Source organism: Anticarsia gemmatalis, chromosome 19 (assembly GCF_050436995.1).
Source record: "Anticarsia gemmatalis isolate Benzon Research Colony breed Stoneville strain chromosome 19, ilAntGemm2 primary, whole genome shotgun sequence".
NCBI classification, from domain to species: Eukaryota; Metazoa; Arthropoda; class Insecta; order Lepidoptera; family Erebidae; genus Anticarsia; species Anticarsia gemmatalis.
The window spans coordinates 3,345,016-3,366,007 of NC_134763.1; the positions used below are offsets into that span (position 1 = coordinate 3,345,016).

The 20,992-nt window shown below is 38.4% G+C and overlaps 1 protein-coding gene across 2 annotated transcripts in view; it reads right to left on the minus strand.

The window, feature by feature from the left end:
• Myo81F (unconventional myosin 81F) overlaps nucleotides 1-20,992 on the minus strand; it is a 73,682-nt gene that overhangs the window by 11,250 nt on the left and 41,440 nt on the right. For both annotated transcript variants that reach the window (XM_076126685.1, XM_076126684.1), the window contains 18 exons: nucleotides 10,271-10,395; nucleotides 9,371-9,433; nucleotides 7,879-7,968; nucleotides 7,307-7,466; nucleotides 6,285-6,475; nucleotides 5,418-5,639; nucleotides 5,029-5,193; nucleotides 4,558-4,797; nucleotides 4,221-4,346; nucleotides 3,771-4,031; nucleotides 3,442-3,575; nucleotides 2,951-3,157; nucleotides 2,498-2,639; nucleotides 2,024-2,256; nucleotides 1,512-1,752; nucleotides 1,007-1,190; nucleotides 522-722; nucleotides 119-269 (listed from right to left, as the gene is read on the minus strand). In XM_076126685.1, coding sequence (XP_075982800.1) covers nucleotides 119-269; nucleotides 522-722; nucleotides 1,007-1,190; nucleotides 1,512-1,752; nucleotides 2,024-2,256; nucleotides 2,498-2,639; nucleotides 2,951-3,157; nucleotides 3,442-3,575; nucleotides 3,771-4,031; nucleotides 4,221-4,346; nucleotides 4,558-4,797; nucleotides 5,029-5,193; nucleotides 5,418-5,639; nucleotides 6,285-6,475; nucleotides 7,307-7,466; nucleotides 7,879-7,968; nucleotides 9,371-9,433; nucleotides 10,271-10,390 — 3,131 coding nt within the window. In that variant the 5' untranslated portion in view covers nucleotides 10,391-10,395. The remainder of the gene's footprint in view (nucleotides 1-118; nucleotides 270-521; nucleotides 723-1,006; nucleotides 1,191-1,511; nucleotides 1,753-2,023; nucleotides 2,257-2,497; nucleotides 2,640-2,950; nucleotides 3,158-3,441; nucleotides 3,576-3,770; nucleotides 4,032-4,220; nucleotides 4,347-4,557; nucleotides 4,798-5,028; nucleotides 5,194-5,417; nucleotides 5,640-6,284; nucleotides 6,476-7,306; nucleotides 7,467-7,878; nucleotides 7,969-9,370; nucleotides 9,434-10,270; nucleotides 10,396-20,992) is intronic.

The window sequence follows — 20,992 nt, forward strand, 5'->3', positions numbered from 1 at the left end:
ATTCGCTAAAGTTTCATAATAAAATGTATGTACTTCTCTTAACAAAGAACATGTAATAAAGATATAGACAGGAAAAATACTATGAAGTATCATAGATTTCTATGATAATAAAGCATACCCATTGTCAGTGGGTGCAGTTTGCACAGGTGGCACGCCGTTTTCACCGGGCGGGCGCGGTATCACGGACTCATAGATGGGCTCCTTGCCTTTGATCACGCACAACTTGCCATTGGGGATCACGCCGTTCGTCAGCTCGGGTGGGGTTACATCTGTGAAGTATGTGCAGTTATTAACATTTGCCGAACAATGATAAATGAGCCTAACCTGCCTAAAATTGACTCATGAAACCAAGCCCGAGGTAGTTCTTGACGGAAATGCAGGTTTCTTTTACTTTATGACATATTTTCGACTATCGGTGTTTTTAAAAGACAACTACTAACACCTTTAGCTTTGAGGCAGCTTAAAACGCAAAATTAATGTCAAGAATTTGTATGTTTGTATACAAGTCAAACAGATCTAACCTTTGGTAGTCGGTGGTGGCGGTGGCGGCGGTCCAGCGGGTTCCGGCAGCGTGCACGTGGTGGGAGGCGGCGGGAACACCGGCGACTCCTCCGATAATGGCTCTATGGGCGGCGGCGGGGGCGGCAGGATTAACGATGACGTCATCGCGTCCCCGTTCGACATCGGAGACATGCCGTTCGTTAGAGATGTCGACATTATACCTGAGAGCAAGATATAAGTTTAGAATTGAGATTGCTAGGCTTTATTTTAATAGCGATTAAACTAATTTTACAGTTATTAGCTCCAGATACCGAGATTTAGCTTCTGAGGATGCTTTATTATTTAATACTACAGGGCAAAATGTAAACGGAAAGACTAATCACATTGAATTCTGACGAAATTTTGGTGTCTCCATGTAATTGAAAACCAGGGAGTTAAACAAAGACTATTTGTTTTAGCGAATTCGTGGACACAGCTTGTAGGTATGTAGAAAACGTATCCGTACCGTTCATAGAAGACGTCATGGCGGGTGGCGGCGGCGGCGCGGGCGGCGCGGGCGCGGCGGGCGGCAGCGGCAGGGAGCGCGGCGGCGACGGACACGCGTCGGACGGCGCGCCGTCGGGCTGGCGCTGCGCTGCCGTGTGCGACTTGCTCAGCTCGTTCATCTCCGCCGCCAGCACGTGCTCCAGCTACCGACATAATGGGATATATAGGGACTCTAGATAATGGCCTATTATGTACCTACGTATTACTAGATTTAGCTATAGAAGTAACGATTATTTTTATTTGAGGTAACTACAGAATATTCATCGATGATACGATTAGATCTTTTTGTCAGCAGAGTTCAACATCTTTTGTAAGAGTGTACTACAAACTTTAACAGCTTAAGTTTTATTTTAAAACAGCTTAATGTGAATTGCTCGAAATGCTGATTTTGATTAACTACATAAAGAACCAAGACCATATTGTAGTATTTTCCCAATAAAAATAAATCCAATTTTCAAACAAACCTCTTGATGCAGATCATCAGCGAGTCTCTCCATGGAGTCTCCAATCTCTGCGATAGTGGGTTGATGCGTGTCGGGCTGTCCATCGGGCGCGCCACGCTGTGTGGGCACGTCGGCGAGGAAGTCGAACAAGTTGTCCAGGTTCACGGACTCCGCACGCGTGCTGGACGGACAAGATAGACCACGGAGCTGATCCGCCATGTTTTCCAGTTCGGCACGCTCTTGATTCGCTTTTTCTTGTAGACTAGAACAAGAGAGATTTGAGTCAGCTGCATTCTGGAGCGGTTAAGATAAAGATAGGTTTTGATTTGATTGCTCTATTTAATACATATATTTTTGTTGACACTGAGGCAAATTCCAGGCTAATTAAATCGTCATTAAATTTCAGGTAACAAAGAGTCACTTATTGAAAAGAGCGCGACACAGAAAAAGGGGAGTATCACTTTCCATTTTTACCGTTACGACAACGTTCAGTTCCGACAAACAATACAAAAGGTAAGACGTGTATAACGTACCTGTTCCTCTCCTCGCGCAGCTTGATCTCCTGGTTGACGCGCTTCATCTCGCGCAGCGCGGCGGCCACCTCCCGCGCGAAGGCCCCGCGCAGGTGCCGCTGCAGCGTGAGCGCGGCGCGGCGCATGCGCAGGAAGGCGGCGCGCTCCTTCCAGCCGCGCCACGCCGCCTGCAGCACCACCACCGCGCGCCGCCACGTCACGTACTGCCGCCGCTTCACCGACCCCTTGTACCACTACGCAGGACACAATAAGTCAAACTTTGTCGTCGATGTCAGTTAAAAACTACTAACTTATTTTGTGATGAATATTGAAACGCCTACGAATAGTTTAAAGACTGTTACATTAGGTCAAGTCATCAAATCAAAGTATATCTACATGTTAGACGAATAAGACATCCTTCATTTAAAAACCTACTAAGTAATTTAACTACTAGAAGCATATTTGTAATAAAGTGGAAATGATTCAGCATCGTACCTTCTGTATACATAAGGCAGAGGTCTGCAACAACGCGGTCCGTTTGGCTTCTAACGGCGCGTGCACCGATGTTCTCATGAATATCTTGGTGTGACCGATCTGCCAGTCATCCTTAGGGGCATTCACTATCGCTGTTATGTCTCTGCGGAAAATAAAAAATAATATAATAAACTGAAGACAATAACACTTCTAAGACTAATTTCTCAACTGACTACGAGTGAGCGTTCTTTGGTCTCTGACAATCCCTAGAGAAACAAGCGTGATTTGCTGTATGTATATAATTATCTGACTAAGATATTTGGCAGAGCTATCTACTATTTCCATGAGTATGACGAAGTAGAGCGTATAACTCTAAGAATATGATAGAATTCTTATTCTAAATGATTGAGTGAGCAGAGCCGTGAGGCAAAAACTAATTTACCGTAACCAAATGGTAACATTCAAGTGACTCACTTAACATCAGGGTGCATCGGTCTGGGATGCGGCAGTAGACACCGGTAGCGCGCTTGGAACAATGGCGTGTGGAGGTGTATGGGGTAGCCGTCGCGGCGGATGCGCACGATCTCGTTCATGCCCAGGTAGCGCAGCTGCTCGAGCACCAACTGCTCGTTGTACTTGCCCGCCTCTTTGTTCTCGTTCGGCTTTATACAGCGGACGTACCTGTGACGGAAGAAAATAATATTCAATTGATGAACAACGATTTTGGAAGTAAAATAAATTATTAATTGGTAACGGTTGTCTAGTGGAAGACTGTTGTTTATTAGAGTTCGTGTGATAAGAAAACTTAAAACGATTTGACATCTTAAGACGACCAGTGCGTATACGTCAACGTTATAAAGTTCTCCGTAGTTTTTGTCAAATTGTGTGTGTAGGCTTTTTAATGTACAGGAAATATGTATTTTATTTATTTGTGTGTAAAAGATTGGCTTTAATTTTAAACTTACCACACATCAGTAGCTTGTAGCATATCTACAAGTGATTGCAATTGAGCTCTGAAAGTATCGACGACTGTCGGACGCCCCTTTGACGTGCCTCGCTGTGTCGTTCCCGTTGAGTTTGGACTTGATAGTGAAGTGTCCTGTAAATAAAAACAACTAAATTCTGTATTCTATTCCTTACTTTAGACTACTTTTTCTGGGTTTGACACGGAACACAAGCCGTGTGAAAACCAGAAGTACTTTAAATAAGCTTCCCCACTAAATACCTGGACTATAAAACCTGAAAAATATTTGCTATAATATCCTAAAAAGTGCGTAACAGTAAAGTCACTTACGTGTCCAGGCGGCGCGAGATCATGTACATAATCCGCTAGCTCCCTCACAAACGGGTTAGCAGAGCGGGACAGATGATCTATAAACGCATCCTGCTGCGTGTCTCTGTTCTTATCGACGAAGCCTTGCACGCTGTACGTGACCGCGCCCGCATAGTGTTGGACGCCAAACTCCTCCTCCCATTTCCGACGAGCACCTTTTACGAAGCTTTGGTGTTCGCCGAATTCTCCTTGTATATTTGTTAGATAAGCGCCGTCTGAACCCTGCGAGGAAATTATACATATTTTAACAAAATATCAGCCGGAACTCATCTTTAAATACCATCTTTTAAGACTTTCGTAAGTAGTTGTTACACTGGGCGCATTTTTTAACGTTTACTGTTTTCGATCAGCACTGATTTTCAAAGCTATCGAGAAGTTTATATGAAATGGCTAGTAGTATAACATACATACCTTAGGCATATGACACTGTTCGCTGAGCAGTTTGAGTAGACTGCGAGGTGGTTTCTCCAGAAGTTCTAAACACGCCGCGTTGTCTGTGAACTGGATCTGATTGTACACTATGCCTTCTTGACGATACTGCAAATGAAAATGTTATTATTAGGAATTTAGAAAACCAAAAATATCTGGAATTTAAAATAATTGTGTATTTGAAGAGATGTATAAATGATACATACTGAATGTTAGGGATACATAGTGGCTGCTAATTAAAATGTCGTGGTATTTTTCTCTAGACATTAGTTAATAAGTTTTATGAAAATGTATCCTTGATATTACTACAAAGACTCACAATATCCTGTTCGAGTGCGAACACGTAGTTATTGAAGAACATGTGTAGTTTTTCATTGGCGTAGTTGATGCACAGTTGTTCTAGCGAGTTGGTGTGGAAGTTCTCGAAGCCAAAGATGTCGAGGACGCCGAGTGCCCGCGCCGCACGCCCGGGTGCCGAGCAACTGTTCACGTGACGGACCAACCATGCGAACGTACGGGCGTATAGCGCACGGGCCATCGCGTGACGGTTCTCGCGAGCCTGTGAGATACAATATATCAATATTAATTGGACGTTTTATTAGTCGACAAGTTCTTTACGATGATATGAGTATTTTTATATCTCTTCAGCGTAGATTTACGTGATTTGCTCTCGTAGCGTTAGTAAATACCGCTTGGTAAATGCACTTATAATCGAAGCAAAAAACCTTTAAATAAATACAAGAGTAATTGTAAGATGATGTATGAGATAGAGATATCGTGAGTGATTTACCTCAGGCAAGCGCAGTGGAATATCAGTGACATTGCCGCGCACGTTGATCTGTCTCTCCAACAGCACGCGCCGGGCGGTCGGCAACGGCAGACCTAGCAGATTGGCTACTGCGTCGACCGCCTCTGAATCCTCGGCGGCAAGAGTTGTACGCTCACCATCCACATCCTACAACACAAAAATCAACAAATTAAAATTAGGTAAGAAATATACCGCTTTTCTTACAAGACAAAGATAAGATGAATTGATTTGTATATTGTCGTATTGATAGTAGAATAGTTTACACATAGGCAGTTTGCTATTTTTTACAATGAAGCTATAAGGAAAAGATACTCTCCCACATTGATCTCTCATTAATGTAATAGATCAATAATGATTATTACGCAACATACCTCAAAATGTATATTCCCGAGCCACAGTATAGCAGCCAGCACTTTAAAGAGTCCCTCACACATGTGTGGTGGGACCTGCAGCACTGTGAGCGCCAGTTGCAGCGCCTCCAGCTTGCCCTGCTCTCCGCCGCGGCCGCGATGAGCCTCCTCGTCTTCCGGACGAAGGTATGTGTACTGCACGTCTTCGCGGAGACGGAGCGATGAGCGAAGCTCGGCATTGTGCTACAATCATGAGAAAAATATACATACAGAAATTGGCAAATCTATAGATATGTTGAGAAATGGTTCTTGATATTCGGAAAGGAATATAATAGAGAACGTGTGTGTCTACCCTATCGCAAGTGAAAAGGGCGTGATTTTATGTATGACTAGCTGACCCGCGCAACTTCGCTTGCGTCACCTAAGAGAATGGGTCAAAATTTTCCCCGTTTTTGTAACATTTTTCGTTGCTACTCCGCTCCTAATGACCATAGCGTGATGTTATATAGCCTATAGCCTTCCTCGATAAATGGGCTATCTTACACTGAAATAATTTTTCAAATCGGACCAGTAGTTCCTGAGATTAGCGCGTTTCGAACAAACAAACAAACAAACAAACTCTTCAGCTTTATTATATTAGTATAGATTGTCCGTAGAACATGCTTAGATACGGCAGAAGAACTTTATCTACGTCAATAGGCCTTAGTTTTCTAGATTACAAGCTACAATAGCTACGATTAGCTACAGATTCTTCTTTCTAATTTATGTACATAAGTATGTAACATATTAAGAAACAATGGCAAGACTTATGATACTATAAAATATAACATAAGCATTGTTAATACCATAAGGTACATATTGTAATGTTTTAACTGTGTGATATCTTACCTTCGCACCTTCCACCAGTTGATAGAACACATGGTAGTTAGTCTCCCTGGGCGCAGGTCCTGTGATCCTGGCTCGTTCCAGCAGAAAGTCCCTGAGCACGGCACCTTTGATGCCACCGCGGTGATCCAACCGCACCTCAACGAATTTACCGAAACGCGACGAGTTGTCGTTGCGAACCGTTTTTGCGTTACCTGTAACGATTACAAAGAAATTACAAACAAATAATAGCAAATTTTTACCTATTATTTAACTATTTATGAACGTCTAACAAGCTCTTCTCACATGCGTCTTAACCTGTTGCGTAAGATCAATAAGTAATGTTGCCTCCAGTCTTTTTCTTCAACCCTCAAATCTCATATAAGTTATTAAAACTCAAACAGATTTGAGTCATTATTCGATTTCAGTCTCGAGAAGGGTTGGGCTCTCGTTACGCCACGTCACCCCCCTTCGTTTGATATTAAATGAGGGGTGTTATCTATGGATATGACAACTTGATAAGTCGTTGACACGACAATGTTTATATTTGGGCAAGGCCTTTGCTTCATCAACTTTGTACAAAAAAGAAAATCAACGTTAAAATTCTACCGTACAAAGGAGCGTGGGCGCTTTGAAGCTTTTGTAGGTTTAATTAAAATAACAAGTGCCTACACAGAACTGGGAATTATTCTCTTAATTGTTCTGTACAGTTAGTACGTAATTGTCAGAGGATGCTGAAATGGTTTTCGCTAATATCTGGCAGGTTTAACGTTGGTATTAAAGTGGTGAACGTTGAAGCACATTGCGACCTGCTATAATAATGCACGGTGTCATAAGATTTGTACGAGACGGCATTAACTTGCGTCAGAATTACCACTTGTAGACTGTAATTCCTTATTAACGCGACGAGTTGACGCGACGCCTTAGCGGCGCAGAATGCTGCACTACAGCATATTATGCAGCATCACATCTTCGACGTAAAGTTTTTTTCAAACGTCTGAACAGCAATATTAATGTCTCGAATCTTTATAAAATTGTCTACTCACCAAACGCTTCCAACACGGTGTTTGCTTCTAATATCTGTTGTTCAGCCCACGAGGCTGTTCCACCTGCCGCACAGAGGTACTGCAGGATCAACTTTGTAGTCTCTGTCTTGCCGGCGCCACTCTCTCCTGATATCACCACTGATTGATTCTTCTCACCGTTCTAACAAATCATAGAAAATCCGCTATTATTTGAACCAGTAGTAGAATCAGCTTATAAGGAAAGGTTAGAAATCTATCAGTACAACAGGTAAAGACAGACAGAAGTAGGTAATAACAGGTCAATAACTAGAACTGTCTACAGTATATTGAAATCAAAAACCGTTAGTCAGAGGACATTAAGGTTAAAGATTCATATCGTTTTTCGAGACATACATTTGTATGTCTCATACAAACATTGATGAATCAGACAATCATTAAACACTAGAAATCTGAATCATATTCTTAAGAAAACCAACATGATCGAGGGGAGAAACTGCAGCTATCGTGTGAATAATCTGGCCTCTTTGTGACGGATAAGTATCGATGGTAAAACTGGTAACAAGTAACAATGAGCGAATAATGTACGGTCATACCTGTAGTGAGCTGTACGCTGACTCAGCCAGCGCAAACACATGTGGCGCCATCGAGCCGAAGGCTTTGCCTCTGTACTCCTGCATGTGTTCCTGCAAACATCAAATTTATGTTATGTTATGTAATAAAATGTAGTTTTAAAGTGACATTATTTTGGTTAACCAATAAGGACATAATATATCGTCTTCAATTAAATGTATGAGATGGCATGATATGCATTTTCCAGGAGCGAATTCGACAACCAATGTCGTTGCATTTTTTATGTTTGTAGGCTAATATAGGATATTAAATGCTATTCAAAATCGTAAGTCCTCTAATGTTATCGATTTTAATAGAGTACAGTAAAACTAGACTTCTATAGCAATACTATGAAAGTACCTTCCCTTTTAGTTCATTAACAAGAAACGATCAAAACTTTAGTTCTTTACTCAACATCAGCCGACGAAGTCAATCAGCCATAAAATTGCCTTATCTAACTTTCGTATTACATATTCCGTATAATTGGCGACTATCAGGCGTGTGTGTACGCACATAATGTATGCAACGGTTCATACATAATAGATAATTAACAGCTGATGAATAATGTATTATTTCCTCCGTACATCTGCGTTCAACTAATGGAAACTGACAAGCCATTGTTGAGAGCAAACTTTGGCGTAAGAAATGCGAAGACAATCATTAGGAAGTGCGTAAAATTGTGTTTAATGAATCGACATTCTTTTGACGCCTCTTTTCTTTCGACAATTAATCGATAAGGAATTTTCTCAAGGTATTTTGCATATTTATTACAACTCTTACTTCCGACTGGAAATAGTTACATCGCCAGACTATAGAAAGCTTGCAAAGTCTTCGAAGTTTTGCAAAAATATGCAATAGTAGAGAGCAACAAATAATTAGAACCCACACTTATTAGTCTAAGTAAGGTACACAAGTAACACGCCTGTCATTCAACCGTTATCCATACTAATATTATAAATGTGAAAGTAACTCTGTCTGTCTGTCTGTCTGTCTGTCTGTCTGTCTGTCTGCTACTCAATCACGCCTTAACTACTGAACCAATTTGCATGAAATTTGGTATGGAGATATTTTGATACTCGAGAAAGGACATAGGCTACTTTTTATCCCGGGAAAATGATGCATTTCCCGGGAAAATTCAGATGACGAACGAAGTCCCGAATAATCACTATTATAATGACATTGAATTAACAAAATTCCGTTGTCATGGCAACTGTTTTAATGACGGATATGCCTTAGCGCAATTTCGTTACATATATTAAGAGATATAAAAAAAATTGAGAATATTTTTCGTGAAAAAAAGCAAATTTTGTATCATCACGCTACGACCAATAGGAGCAGAGTAATAGTAAAAAGTGTTACAAAAACGTGGAAAATTTTGACCCATTCTCTCTTATGTGACGCAAGCGAAGTTGCGCGGGTCAGCTAGTATTTCTATATGTTTTACTAAAGTATAATTTTATTTGTATTACAACTTACCGGTGTGTAGCATCCTAACTCCTTGTAAGGATTCACTGCGACTAGAATGGATCCTGTGTACGTCTGTATTTATTATTAAGGAAACTAACGTCTTACTCAATAATAAGTGTCCATTTTCAAAACGGAACAACACAATATGGAAGATAAAAGCTAGAAAAATATACGAGAGCGCTTTGTATGGGAATGAATAAATGGAAATTTAATTTCTGGATTTTCATACGTTCATTAACATGTTCTGTTCTGACAGGCATGGCTATCGCTACAAAAATATACCGCGAATATAAAGCATGACTAAAGACTCAAAATCTAAAAGCAGAACCAGACATTTTTAATTGTTACCTCTTCTTTGGATTCCAACTGACAAAGTATTTTTTGTATAAATGATATCTACTTAGAATTCTCGTGATTCCTTTTTTAAGCGAATTTCGTTCGCCTCCTACATATCAATGAAACTGGGTCGATACGTTTAGCGAATTTAAAGATAAATACAATGTTCGCGTTCATTCCCGTTACCCGTAGAAGTCCGACGGAGAATACTCGTAAAACTTAAGTTTCCACTCACACCTAGTTACGTGCTGGTAGATTGAGAACTACGACCGTATTTATTACGTACAAGGCAGTATTCTTGATATTAAAATGTATACCTACACATAGGTACAGGTAATGAAATACATAGTAAGTTGAGTATAGTTTTACTATTACTCGCTCGTAATTCTCTGCGAAAGTTAAGTAACATGTATTCAAGTTTATGTGAAATGGAAGCCATAATACTCATTACCTAATTACTTTTTATAGTTGTAAGTCCGGGGTTGAAATAAAATTAAAATATTGCTACTGCAGCAGATTTTGACGTCTTCTGCCAGTTGCGTTGCAAGTAGGTTCATTGATATAAAAGGATACGTATACGAGGTTGTGCATGTATCGTTTCTTGAGGTTGTCGTTGATGGCCTGCTCGGTGATCTCCGGCATCATGGTCATGTCGGGGACCCCATGGTCCGCGTCGTTCTCCCGCTCCTCCATCTTGTCTGAAACAAACAAATAAATATATCATTAGTTACATAATATCGGCCGAACTATACATGAAGTATGCTTATTTTATGATGATCTAACGGCAGTTACGGGTCCATCGTGGCGGAGTATGGCACAGGACGGACAGGTTTGGAAGAAAAGGGAGAGGCCTTTGCCCAGCAGTGGATAAAGGATTAAAATAAGGATTCTTTTAATCCTTATTTTGTGCTGCGTGGTGATATTGACTATCACGCTTCGCCTAAGAATAATAATACTGGTAGAGAATAAAAATGTACTCTTAATAAAATTGATTTGCTAAACCCCAGATAGATATACAGCTATACGCGTATGTGTCTGTGGGGCTTTCGAAGACACATTAAGGTTTAATATGATTGGCAGAGGAGCGAGGGAAGGTCGAAGGAAAAGCTAGGGGAGATGTTATTAAAAAGCAAAATATTTCGCACTTATCCGATTGACGTCACCGTGACTGAGGATACAGTCTCTATACAATTCACTGAGAGAATCTCCCTAGAGGTGTTCACCTTACGAGTGAGAGTTTTTGTTTCAGAGACTTCAAACGACAACGACATTTAACATCACCCTAGAAAATTCCCTCAAGAATTACGCAAAGGGATACTTACATTTTTACACAATAAGAGTAACTGTGAACTACTTCAATCATGACATTGTTGCTGTTGTAATTTCCTAACAAAACAAAGACATTGTCCAAAATATTATGTCCCAGGGTCCAAAAGATGGGATATAAAAATATGTAATATCCTAAGTGCACCGCAACCAATAGGAGGTAAAGTTTTATTATAGTAGCCACAGGAATGCGGTAAAATTCCTACAAAAACCAATGCATTAGGATGCGGATAAACAAGGCATAATAATAAGACAATTGCAGGAACATTACGTCAAAATAAACGTAGGTAACATTTGAGTCAGTAGCCTATTATATTATTGTTCTTTATACGGTACTAAGCCTTGAGCTAATTTCGTGAAATATATTCATTCATACGACGAAACAGCAGACGTGGGATTTTCCGTAACTCCTAAGTGGCTATTTAGATAATCATGTGCATATATTTGGCTCCCCTTACAACGTTTTCTTGTAGGACAATAATATTGCTGACAAATTAATTTTTGTTATTAACGACTTTTGGGCTTTTCTTTTTCTTATATCTAAATTCGGAAGTTCCAGAACATATATGCAGTTAAACAAGCTTCACATTGTTAAGGTTACAACTTCTAAAACTTGCTATTTAAAACAATGTACCTAATCAAAACAAAACTATGTCTAGATAATCTGTTTACTAATTTGTCAAAACGTTGACTCGAAAAAGGCAAACTAAATGTAAGTCAGAATTAAACAGACACCAGTTCCACAAAGTTATTTAAACTCAAGTGTAGTGCTTGTCAAGAGAAATGGAAAGCATAAACGGTCGTGTTCTCTTAAAAATATTGCATCAAGCGGATTGAGTGAGAACACTCAACACTAAGTATTTTCCACTTAAATACTTTTGTAGAGTGGTAACCCCTCTCACTTCGTTTACTGCATCAGTCTAGCTCTTAGTACGTGGTTCAGATTGAAAGCGCTTACAAATTGGATCTATATGGCACGTCAGACATTATCGTTGTTCTAAATCGTAAGTGATAAATAGGTTTTCGAGTAAAACGCTTTGATAAAGATCAAATCATTCGAAGATTACTATAGTTAAGTACTTATTACACCTACAAGCCTAAATTAACGTATACCAGGCGTTAAACTCGATCCAGCCATTTATTTACATTTAATTGATAGAAAATTACAGTCCGTAAACTATTATTGCGTGTAAAATAAACCATCACAAGACAGAGGGAAATAATCAAACGTTAAGTTAATTTTACAGCCGACAAATTGCTTTAACATGATGGTATTCATTTATTTGAAACGGTTTTCATCGCAGTGTATGATTATGTCAATAAAAGTAGAGATAATCCCCAACGAGGGCTGCAATGTTGTCTCAAAGTCGACGGTCCGAGGTGACTATTTTGACATCGCTCGACTTTGTAGCGGGTGAAACAAGTCACACCTACACACAGATTGTTCATTAAGATTTTGCTGAAAATGTTTAATAAAAAGCTTTGATAATAAAACAGTTTTGAATAAATAACAGGGTAATATTAGCCAAAGAATTCATTTTGCTACAGCGAGAAAACAAATAGAATTGAGTTCCAGACGTTAATCTTTGGGGAGCAATCCGAAGCGAGACAGCAACTTGTTATAATAATAATGACTGTAATAAGTTACGAGAAATAATAAAAAACAAAAGTTTCACGATAAAAAGCGGAATATTGCCTTGAAAGCTCTAGTCAGGGTTCGTTAGGATATTGTCATTACTTAAGTTTGCGTATTTGCTCTACACTGTCGGGAATTCCAGTTACACCGATTAGATAACGAAAATAAAATGGGTCAAGGAAATAATATCGACACTTTTTTGTAAATATTACTATGCGTTTATTTACTTTGTATGTTATTTACGATTGTAGCTAAAATAATCGCAAATACCTCTGGACGAAGAAATTCTTACCATGCTTGTTATCTTTAAACCATCATAGAAGTAGTAAATCAAACAATAAAAACCACATTTTTAATAAAAGTACTTATTATTAGAATACTTTGCGTGATGCTCTACTTATCTGTATAATGAATATAGAGCGGTTTAGAGAATAACCCCTTTAACTCGTGTATCAATTTACATCGATCTCAAGTCGCCCTCCCACCCTTGGGCTCCCTAAACACGATGTTATCGTCCCCGCGATTGATAACTGTTTTATTACATATTGAAACACATCAACATGTTTTTATCTAATAAAAATAATATTATTTTGGCCACTTCGTGTATACACCCATAACAGAGGGATTGACATTTTTGTATCAAAGTTATACGCGTACATATAGATAAAGATACATTTTGATAATTCATACATATTTATTTATTACTACAAAATAGGGCTCTATGTGAATAGATTAAGTATAAATCTATACTAATATTATAAAGCTGAAGAGTTTGTTTGTTTGTTTGTTTGTTTGAACGCGCTAATCTCGGGAACTACTGGTCCAATTTGAAAAATTCTTTCAGTGTTAGATAGCCCATTTACCGAGGAAGGCTATAGGCTATATATCATCACGCTACGACCAATAGGAGCAGAGTAACCGTGAAAAATGTTACAAAAACGGGGAAAATTATGATTATCTTAAGTGACGCAAGCGAAGTTGCGGGGGTCAGCTAGTTGAAAATACACCTTTTTTGTATGACAAATAAACAGCTCTTCGAAAGGCAGCTTTTTCCATAGGTTTTGATCATAGTTCTACGAATCTTAACCATTCGAAGGAAATCCATTGAAAAGGTTTATGTACGTACGTCGCCCGTACTTAAGACATCTTATCATCGTATTCATGTTTATAATCAAATTCCACCTAAATCCTAGTTCAATGACTTTTATAATTGAACTAGCTGACCCGCGCAACTTCGCTTGCGTCACATAACAGATAATTTTCCCCGTTTTTGAAACATTTTTTACTGCGGCTTTGCTCGTATTGGTCATAGCGTGGTGTTATATAGCCTATAGCCTTCCTCGATAAATGGGCTATCTAACTCTGAAAGATTTTTTTCAAATCGGACCAGTAGTTCCTGAGATTAGCGCATTCAAACAAACAAACAAACAAACTCTTCAGCTTTATAATATAAGTATAGATGATTGAAATCTTGAATGTAGTTTGTTATATTTTTGTATTTGTCTCTAAAATAAAAATGGCATTTTATTATTTAAAAAAAGTGTTTGTAAACCTATACATAATATAATAAAATTATAACAATCTCATGTCTGCACATTATAGATCATATTAAAGAAAAACTAAAATGGGGGGTCTTCATACAACCAACAGAAGCCAAAAATATGATTAATTTTTTTTTGTCTGTTTGTTGTTTGCTTTTCACGCAAAAACAACTGGACGGATTTAGATGAAACTTTTTTGTTATATAGCTATTAGTCTTCGCTAACATATAGGCTATTTTCTTTGGAAATTCGCTCTTTAGGGGGGTAGAAAGAGGGGGTAAGTTTGTATGAAACTCCGTCAGTTTTGGAGTTAATTCGATTAAAATTAATATTTGGCTACATAGTTAGAAATTAAGAATGACGCAATAAATATTTTTGGAAATTCTGCCTTAACGGGGGTGAAAAAGTTTCTATAAAGTTACGTCGGTTTTGAAGCTAAATCTATAAAAATTAAAGTTGTTTAGCAAGCAAGTGGTCATGATCTCCTGGTAACTGTGAAAAGGTTTATAGAGCCGTTTTTTAGTTTTTTAGGCCTAATTCTGATCGGAAAATAGATCCACAGCTACCAGGAGATCATGACTGATTGGTGTTGTTATTTCCATATTCTGTTCTTCTAGCATGTTCAAACACGGTCGAGCGGGATAAAAAGTATCCTATGTCCCTCTCCTGGCTCTAAGCTACGTCCCTACCAATTTTCAGCCAAATCTGTTCTGCCGTTCTTGAGTTATAAGGACTTTCTTTTATATATATAGATTTGTATGAGAAAAAGAAAAGGGTTATTTTTAGGATTTTTCCAGCGATAATTCTAATTTTTCTCGCCGTAAAAACCATCCTTAAACTTCAACGAACATTTAAAAAAAAGATTTGGCCAAATTGGTCGAGGCGTTGTTGAGTTATGCGCTTACCAACACATTTTGCGATTCATTTTTATATTATAGATGAGCAAGCCCGGTATTTATTTGAAGTATATAACAGCGTGTACCAATAATATTTAATAAGCCAGACAAATTGAATTTCGAGAGCCCGTGCCTTCACAATAGAATTTAAGACTGAAAAGGTCTTGGCGACGGCAGAAATTTCATGTTGTTTGATATTTTTATTTCACCTATGTACTAAAAATTATTGGAGGACTTTTATTACTGTTATTGTTTTAAAGTGATCTTTGATGTTTTAACAATTAAGAGTCTGTCTTGGAATGATCAAATAAACATAGCACTATTATATATATAAAGATAGTCGAGTCGAGCGAAATAGTCTAAAAATGGGAGACGAACGTTACTGACACTTTATGACAATGGTAAATCGATTCACGTATCGCCAGGTTAATTGAAAATACATCTTATACGTTTATTACTATTTGATATTTTGTACAAAAATCTCACGATTCTAGGTATTCTATAAAAAGATAACCTATAAATGTTAGCTTAACACCAACAAACAACATTGATCAACAAGTAGACTAAAGTCGTCAGCCAAAGGCGTTGGATTACGATGGAAAGGTCGCGAGTTCAAATCAAACAGTTGAATTACTGTAGCGAACACTGAACTCTATCGTACTACTAATGTGATTTGATTGAACTTGGGCTTTGAAGAACGAGTGTGTTATTCAATAAAATACGTTTTTTTTTATGAAATATCTTTTAGTACTGATCGTATCTTCCTCTTCTTACCGCCGATAGGGTGATTTGAAATAAAAGATAGGAGGTCTTTGCCCAGCAGTGGGATCCAACCAGGTTAAGGGAATTAAATGAAACAAAAACTTTCATATTTTAATAAAAACTGGAACTATTCCGTTTGTTTGTAACATGTGCGGTGTATTAAATTCTTTCAGAGTTCAGAATAAAAATTAATGCCGCATGTGACGCGGGTGGTATTCTGGTAGGTATGTATGTGAAACGTGTGCCCTAGGGTTATACATCCCCGCTAGAGCGTGAGCAATTATTACCTGTTGCCTATTATGAAAGGGCGTTTCGGCGTGTCTTTGACAGTCTAGGGGTAGTCGGCTAGTTAATTGTCACGTCAATGGCTGCGTATAGAAATGTGGCTAGATACATCAATATAATATTATTGATATGAAAATAGGTAAGACAATACGATGTTGACAACTATAGCAAACTTGAGAAAACCAACCGAAATTTCTCACTTTCCCCTTCAATAACAAATAGCTTACAAGAAAAGCAGATAACACCATATTACTCTTAGAAGTGGGAGTGTGGGACATTCGCAAGAGCGGGGAGAGTCGGCGTCAACTTATCGGACGGAAATGTCACTTGCGGGAGCACTACGTCACGAGGGCCCTCGCACTTATCAATATCACACATTATTTGCACAATTACAGAGCGCGGCCAGTGGCAGTGGCGATGTGGCCGTGATTCATAACACTCGTAAAGACAATAGCTACAGGATGCGAGCATATTTGCGATAGGAGTGCCTATATCCGTGCCGCTAAGTCACGGCCAGAGTCAAGGAGAAAGGGTGTGGAGTTCCGAACACGCGACGAAACAAACACGCTTAAACGCAAAAATACGATGTAAATATTGGCTGTAAACAAACAACAATTTACTCCATCATTAGTCTTAATCACGAAGAAGATTAAAGGAAAAAGTCGAGTGGTTGTACCGTTCGCAAACATGTCGTGCACCAATTAGGGTAATAATCGACATAATCGATACGGTGAATATCGTAAAAAGCAAAAAAAAGTCTCATGCGTACCTACTAAGCCTTATAAGCTCCACGAGTAACTACTACTACTAAATCATTGTTATCCAAGTTTGTAACTAAAGTAACTTCGAGAAACCTAATTTAGGGATCCTAATCTCGTCATTCGGATAGTCTGGCGCCTCTTTTATCTATAGGCTGTTAAAACCTTGCTCACGTATTCAGTCTGAGAAAGTTTCGTCTCGCATTGTTCGGTTCATTACTCCTTCACATTCTGCAAATATTTCGTTCTATCGCGCTGGACAGTCTATTTACTATTATCGCCCTGATTCACTGGTGGGTGGATCAAAAACGTTAATGACTAAAGCGGAATAGTGATGACACTGACAATCGCGTCAAAGCTTCCTGTGATAGACTCTACTGATTTACTGATGTTGCTAAGTGAGATTGGTGAGCTTATAGAAAATATGTGATTCAAGGACTACTTCAAATAAATCAAATGTGTTTTGAAAAGAAACTATGATCCGTCCGTTTACAAACTCAAGTCATTTGGGTCGAGCTGATAATTCTTGCATTACTTTTAGTTTAAAGACAAATGAGTTTGTATAGTTATTTAGTTCTCCTTTGAATTATGGTGATTCTAAATAGACTGAAAGGGTCTTGGAGCTCATAAATAACATGTGAAGCTTTCAAACACGCATCCCTGTGATAAGGACAAATTCTCAGTTATAGTTAAAACAACATAACGTTTCAATTATTTTATATTTGTCAAGTTGTATCAGCAACAATATAGGAGATATATTTACAATACACACAAGTTAAACACGTTAGCTGATATGTTCCCAGCGTGATACAAGTATTGTTTGAACGAGACAAAGGATCTGGATCGTAAGCGAAAATCTGAGTTATTCCGTTCGGATCCCCAATACTGATACCCTAGTATTTTAAAATTATTTTCTATTCCGGTCTGATCCCCCGTATATAAACAGTCAGGGTATCCGATCGGAATGAAATATTTAAATTTATTATAATGTTTATATACGGGGGATCAGACCGGAATAGAAAATAATTTTAAAATACTAGGGTATCAGTATTGGGGATCCGAACGGAATAACTCGAAAATCTTATGTTTATCAACATTTTAAAGGGCGATATTATTAGCTAAAAATACTACATTGTTTTGTTTAAAAAAAATGTGACTGTGGGGAAACACATTCTAGATAAATCTCATCTATGACACCATAGCTAGCTTATTCTAATTAGCTATGTATAGAAAGAGAACAAATTCAATGGTAGACAGCTATCTAGTCATTTTTGTCATTGCATTCAGACTAGTCCAGAATTAACCTAAACCAAAATTCGCAATATTTAAAATAATATTGAAATTAGACTTTCATTAAGAGTTATATTGAAGGTGGAATGTCATTATGAGTTCAGCACACTATTAATGAAAAGCAAGTGCTACCAATACACGGAGTATTGGTAGCACTTGCTTTTCTCATAAGTTGGCGAAAATATTCTTCCAAACTTCAAGAGAGTGTTCACTTATTACTAACATTTTCAAAGTACAGCATTACCCTTAATAGCAATCGTTTTATTGACTCATAAACCCTTTGCAGGCAATCGCATCGGCGCCACGTTAGCCTGTTATGGTGCTACGAACAGATATCGATGAATGAAAGCTCAGTGATAGGGTTATCAAACGTGTCTTAACAACTTGCGGGGCTTTTTGATGAAGATATGCGATAGTGTCTGTCTGCCTCTTATGTCATTGCAATAACGGCATTAGATTTCAGAAAATAAAAACGATACTGCGTCCGTAGGTATGGCAAGATGTATGGATGTGGATAAAGCAAAGAAAGTTTGTAAGGATTGTACCAAGTGGCATTCTCTGGTCTTTGCCAACACCTATAGGAAGAAGGTGTGATTTTATCTTTACTGCGTCCTTTCTTATAAATCTCATCTAGAATCTAGAAGGGTAAAATAAACAACGAAACAATAACAGTAAAGTTACACCTACTTACTTTGAAAAGAAGGATGGGGTATTTAAAACGTTGGGTAAAAGTGCAAGTACCAACCCTACTTCAATCCAAAGTACTGTAGACACGCACTAGCGTGTTTAGCCGCTACGTTTTGTATTTATACCAGACGGGGGATATTCCCCTAATTTATTTGTTGCGTGAAAATCTATTAGACGAAATGACGAGGCACTTTCGAGACTACACATTGAAAAATGTGCTTAATGAAATTTGTCCCCAACACAATTCTTTAGTAAGATTCTAAGAGACAAAGAAAAAAATGCAGTTTTTGAATAAATACTAAAATATGTTATTATAAGTATGTCTTTATTTATTTTAAGGGTGTGTTTGTATGTTAACGGTACATCGATTTCTTGTGCGCTAGTGCGTAGAGTCGTTTAATTCGATAGACAGTGTGTGGCACCATATACGACATTCTAATGTGGACTCCCGACTGCTCCCGAGGGACTCCTGTCCCATGTGGCACAAGTCAGAAGGATTAGCGGCTATTTCAACAAGAATGTTGTTTTAGAACTGATTGTTCATGTTTACACTTGGAAAGAGAATAATTGAAATCATTTTCGTCTAATTAGAACAATAAATAATAACAATAATAAAATATATAATACAAATATTTAACGATACAAAGTTTGAGCCACGAAAAGCTTTAAACTTTAAAAAGACTATTCTACGCTCGTGACTTGACCACACAAGAGGAACTGGTAGGAGGCGCCGGGCGCCATCGCCCACAAAGTATTCGAGACAACTTGGTATCAAGGGTCTGTACCCTACGCCTTTAAAGGGAAGGGGACACCATTCAAACTTCTGATTTAATGGGACCGTTCAAAAACTATACTCACCAGAAAGGGAAACCGAATTGGGTATTATTTTGATATGTATTCATTCGGTTTATTGAATCAACGTAAGCAGATTCAGAAGTTTCGAAGTACTTTTGAGTTACAAATGGCTTATCAATAGTGATCGCTACTAATGGAGCAAAAAGGGCTCACTCAAATGAAACGACATTAGCCCCAAACGTGTAACTTCAACAGTAATTGCTGTTAGTTTCGCCTGACAGATTCTCCGTCTAAAATGTCAATCGGAACAAATACTATTACATGATCATTCCGTAAAGCTGGAGCAACAAACTTTACATAACGTATCTGTGTGAACAGTATATCTAAACAGTTGCGACATTTCGCTGAATCGAAAAGAAATAAAGGACAAGCCGTGGGCGGACGGGTGCGGGGAGAAAAGGAGAAAACCTAGGATCGCGCGTAAAAAGAATGTCGCGACTATGCGAGCGCGTGGGCGAGCAATAAGGTTCGTTCATAGGCCGGGAGCTATTCCCTACTTACTCGATAATATCGTGGTAGCATACTAACGTGATTTGAGATTTTATTACTTCAGTCAATGGACATGCTTGTTAAAGAATCGCTTCAAGCACCGCCGTGTTATGAAAGAGGTTACGTAGGCGTAACGAGCCAATTGTAGGAACACGCTGATAATAGCATAATTTGGAAACTTGGGTGGTATTAAAAGCTATTGTCAAAAATGGAAAGGTACGACGTAACGGTTTTATTGATTGATAGTAAAATGTAAGATGAGTAGTTGTAAGAAAATAAAAGCGGCTTATTATTAGTATCTTAAACAAGTTTCCTTTATTTGAAGGTGAAGTTATCAAAACAATGAACTAGTTATTCCAGCTCCATAAACTACTTTTCGAAAGCAAACGTTTTCCAGAGATCGTAATAACCATTACTCGAACTAAAACCGGCGTCGCTACGACTAATATATTCCGTGACACGCGCACTATTAAGATGAATGAATAGAGCACTCGTTTGTTAAAATTAGTTCGTAATGTGGACGTGAAGACATTCGTGGTTAAATTACATTCCACTTGACTTTCAAATAGAAAAATAAATACAAACTAATTAGGCATAACGAAAGCTGAAGTAAAAGCCTTGTGTTATTTCCACAGGGCGTAGTAACCAGACGAATGTATAATTGTATACGAATGTATAATACGACGCATAAGATATTGTAATAAAGACACCGCACTATAATAAAGATGTGCAACCGGCAGCGATAGTTCTAATAGCAGTGTCCACAAAAC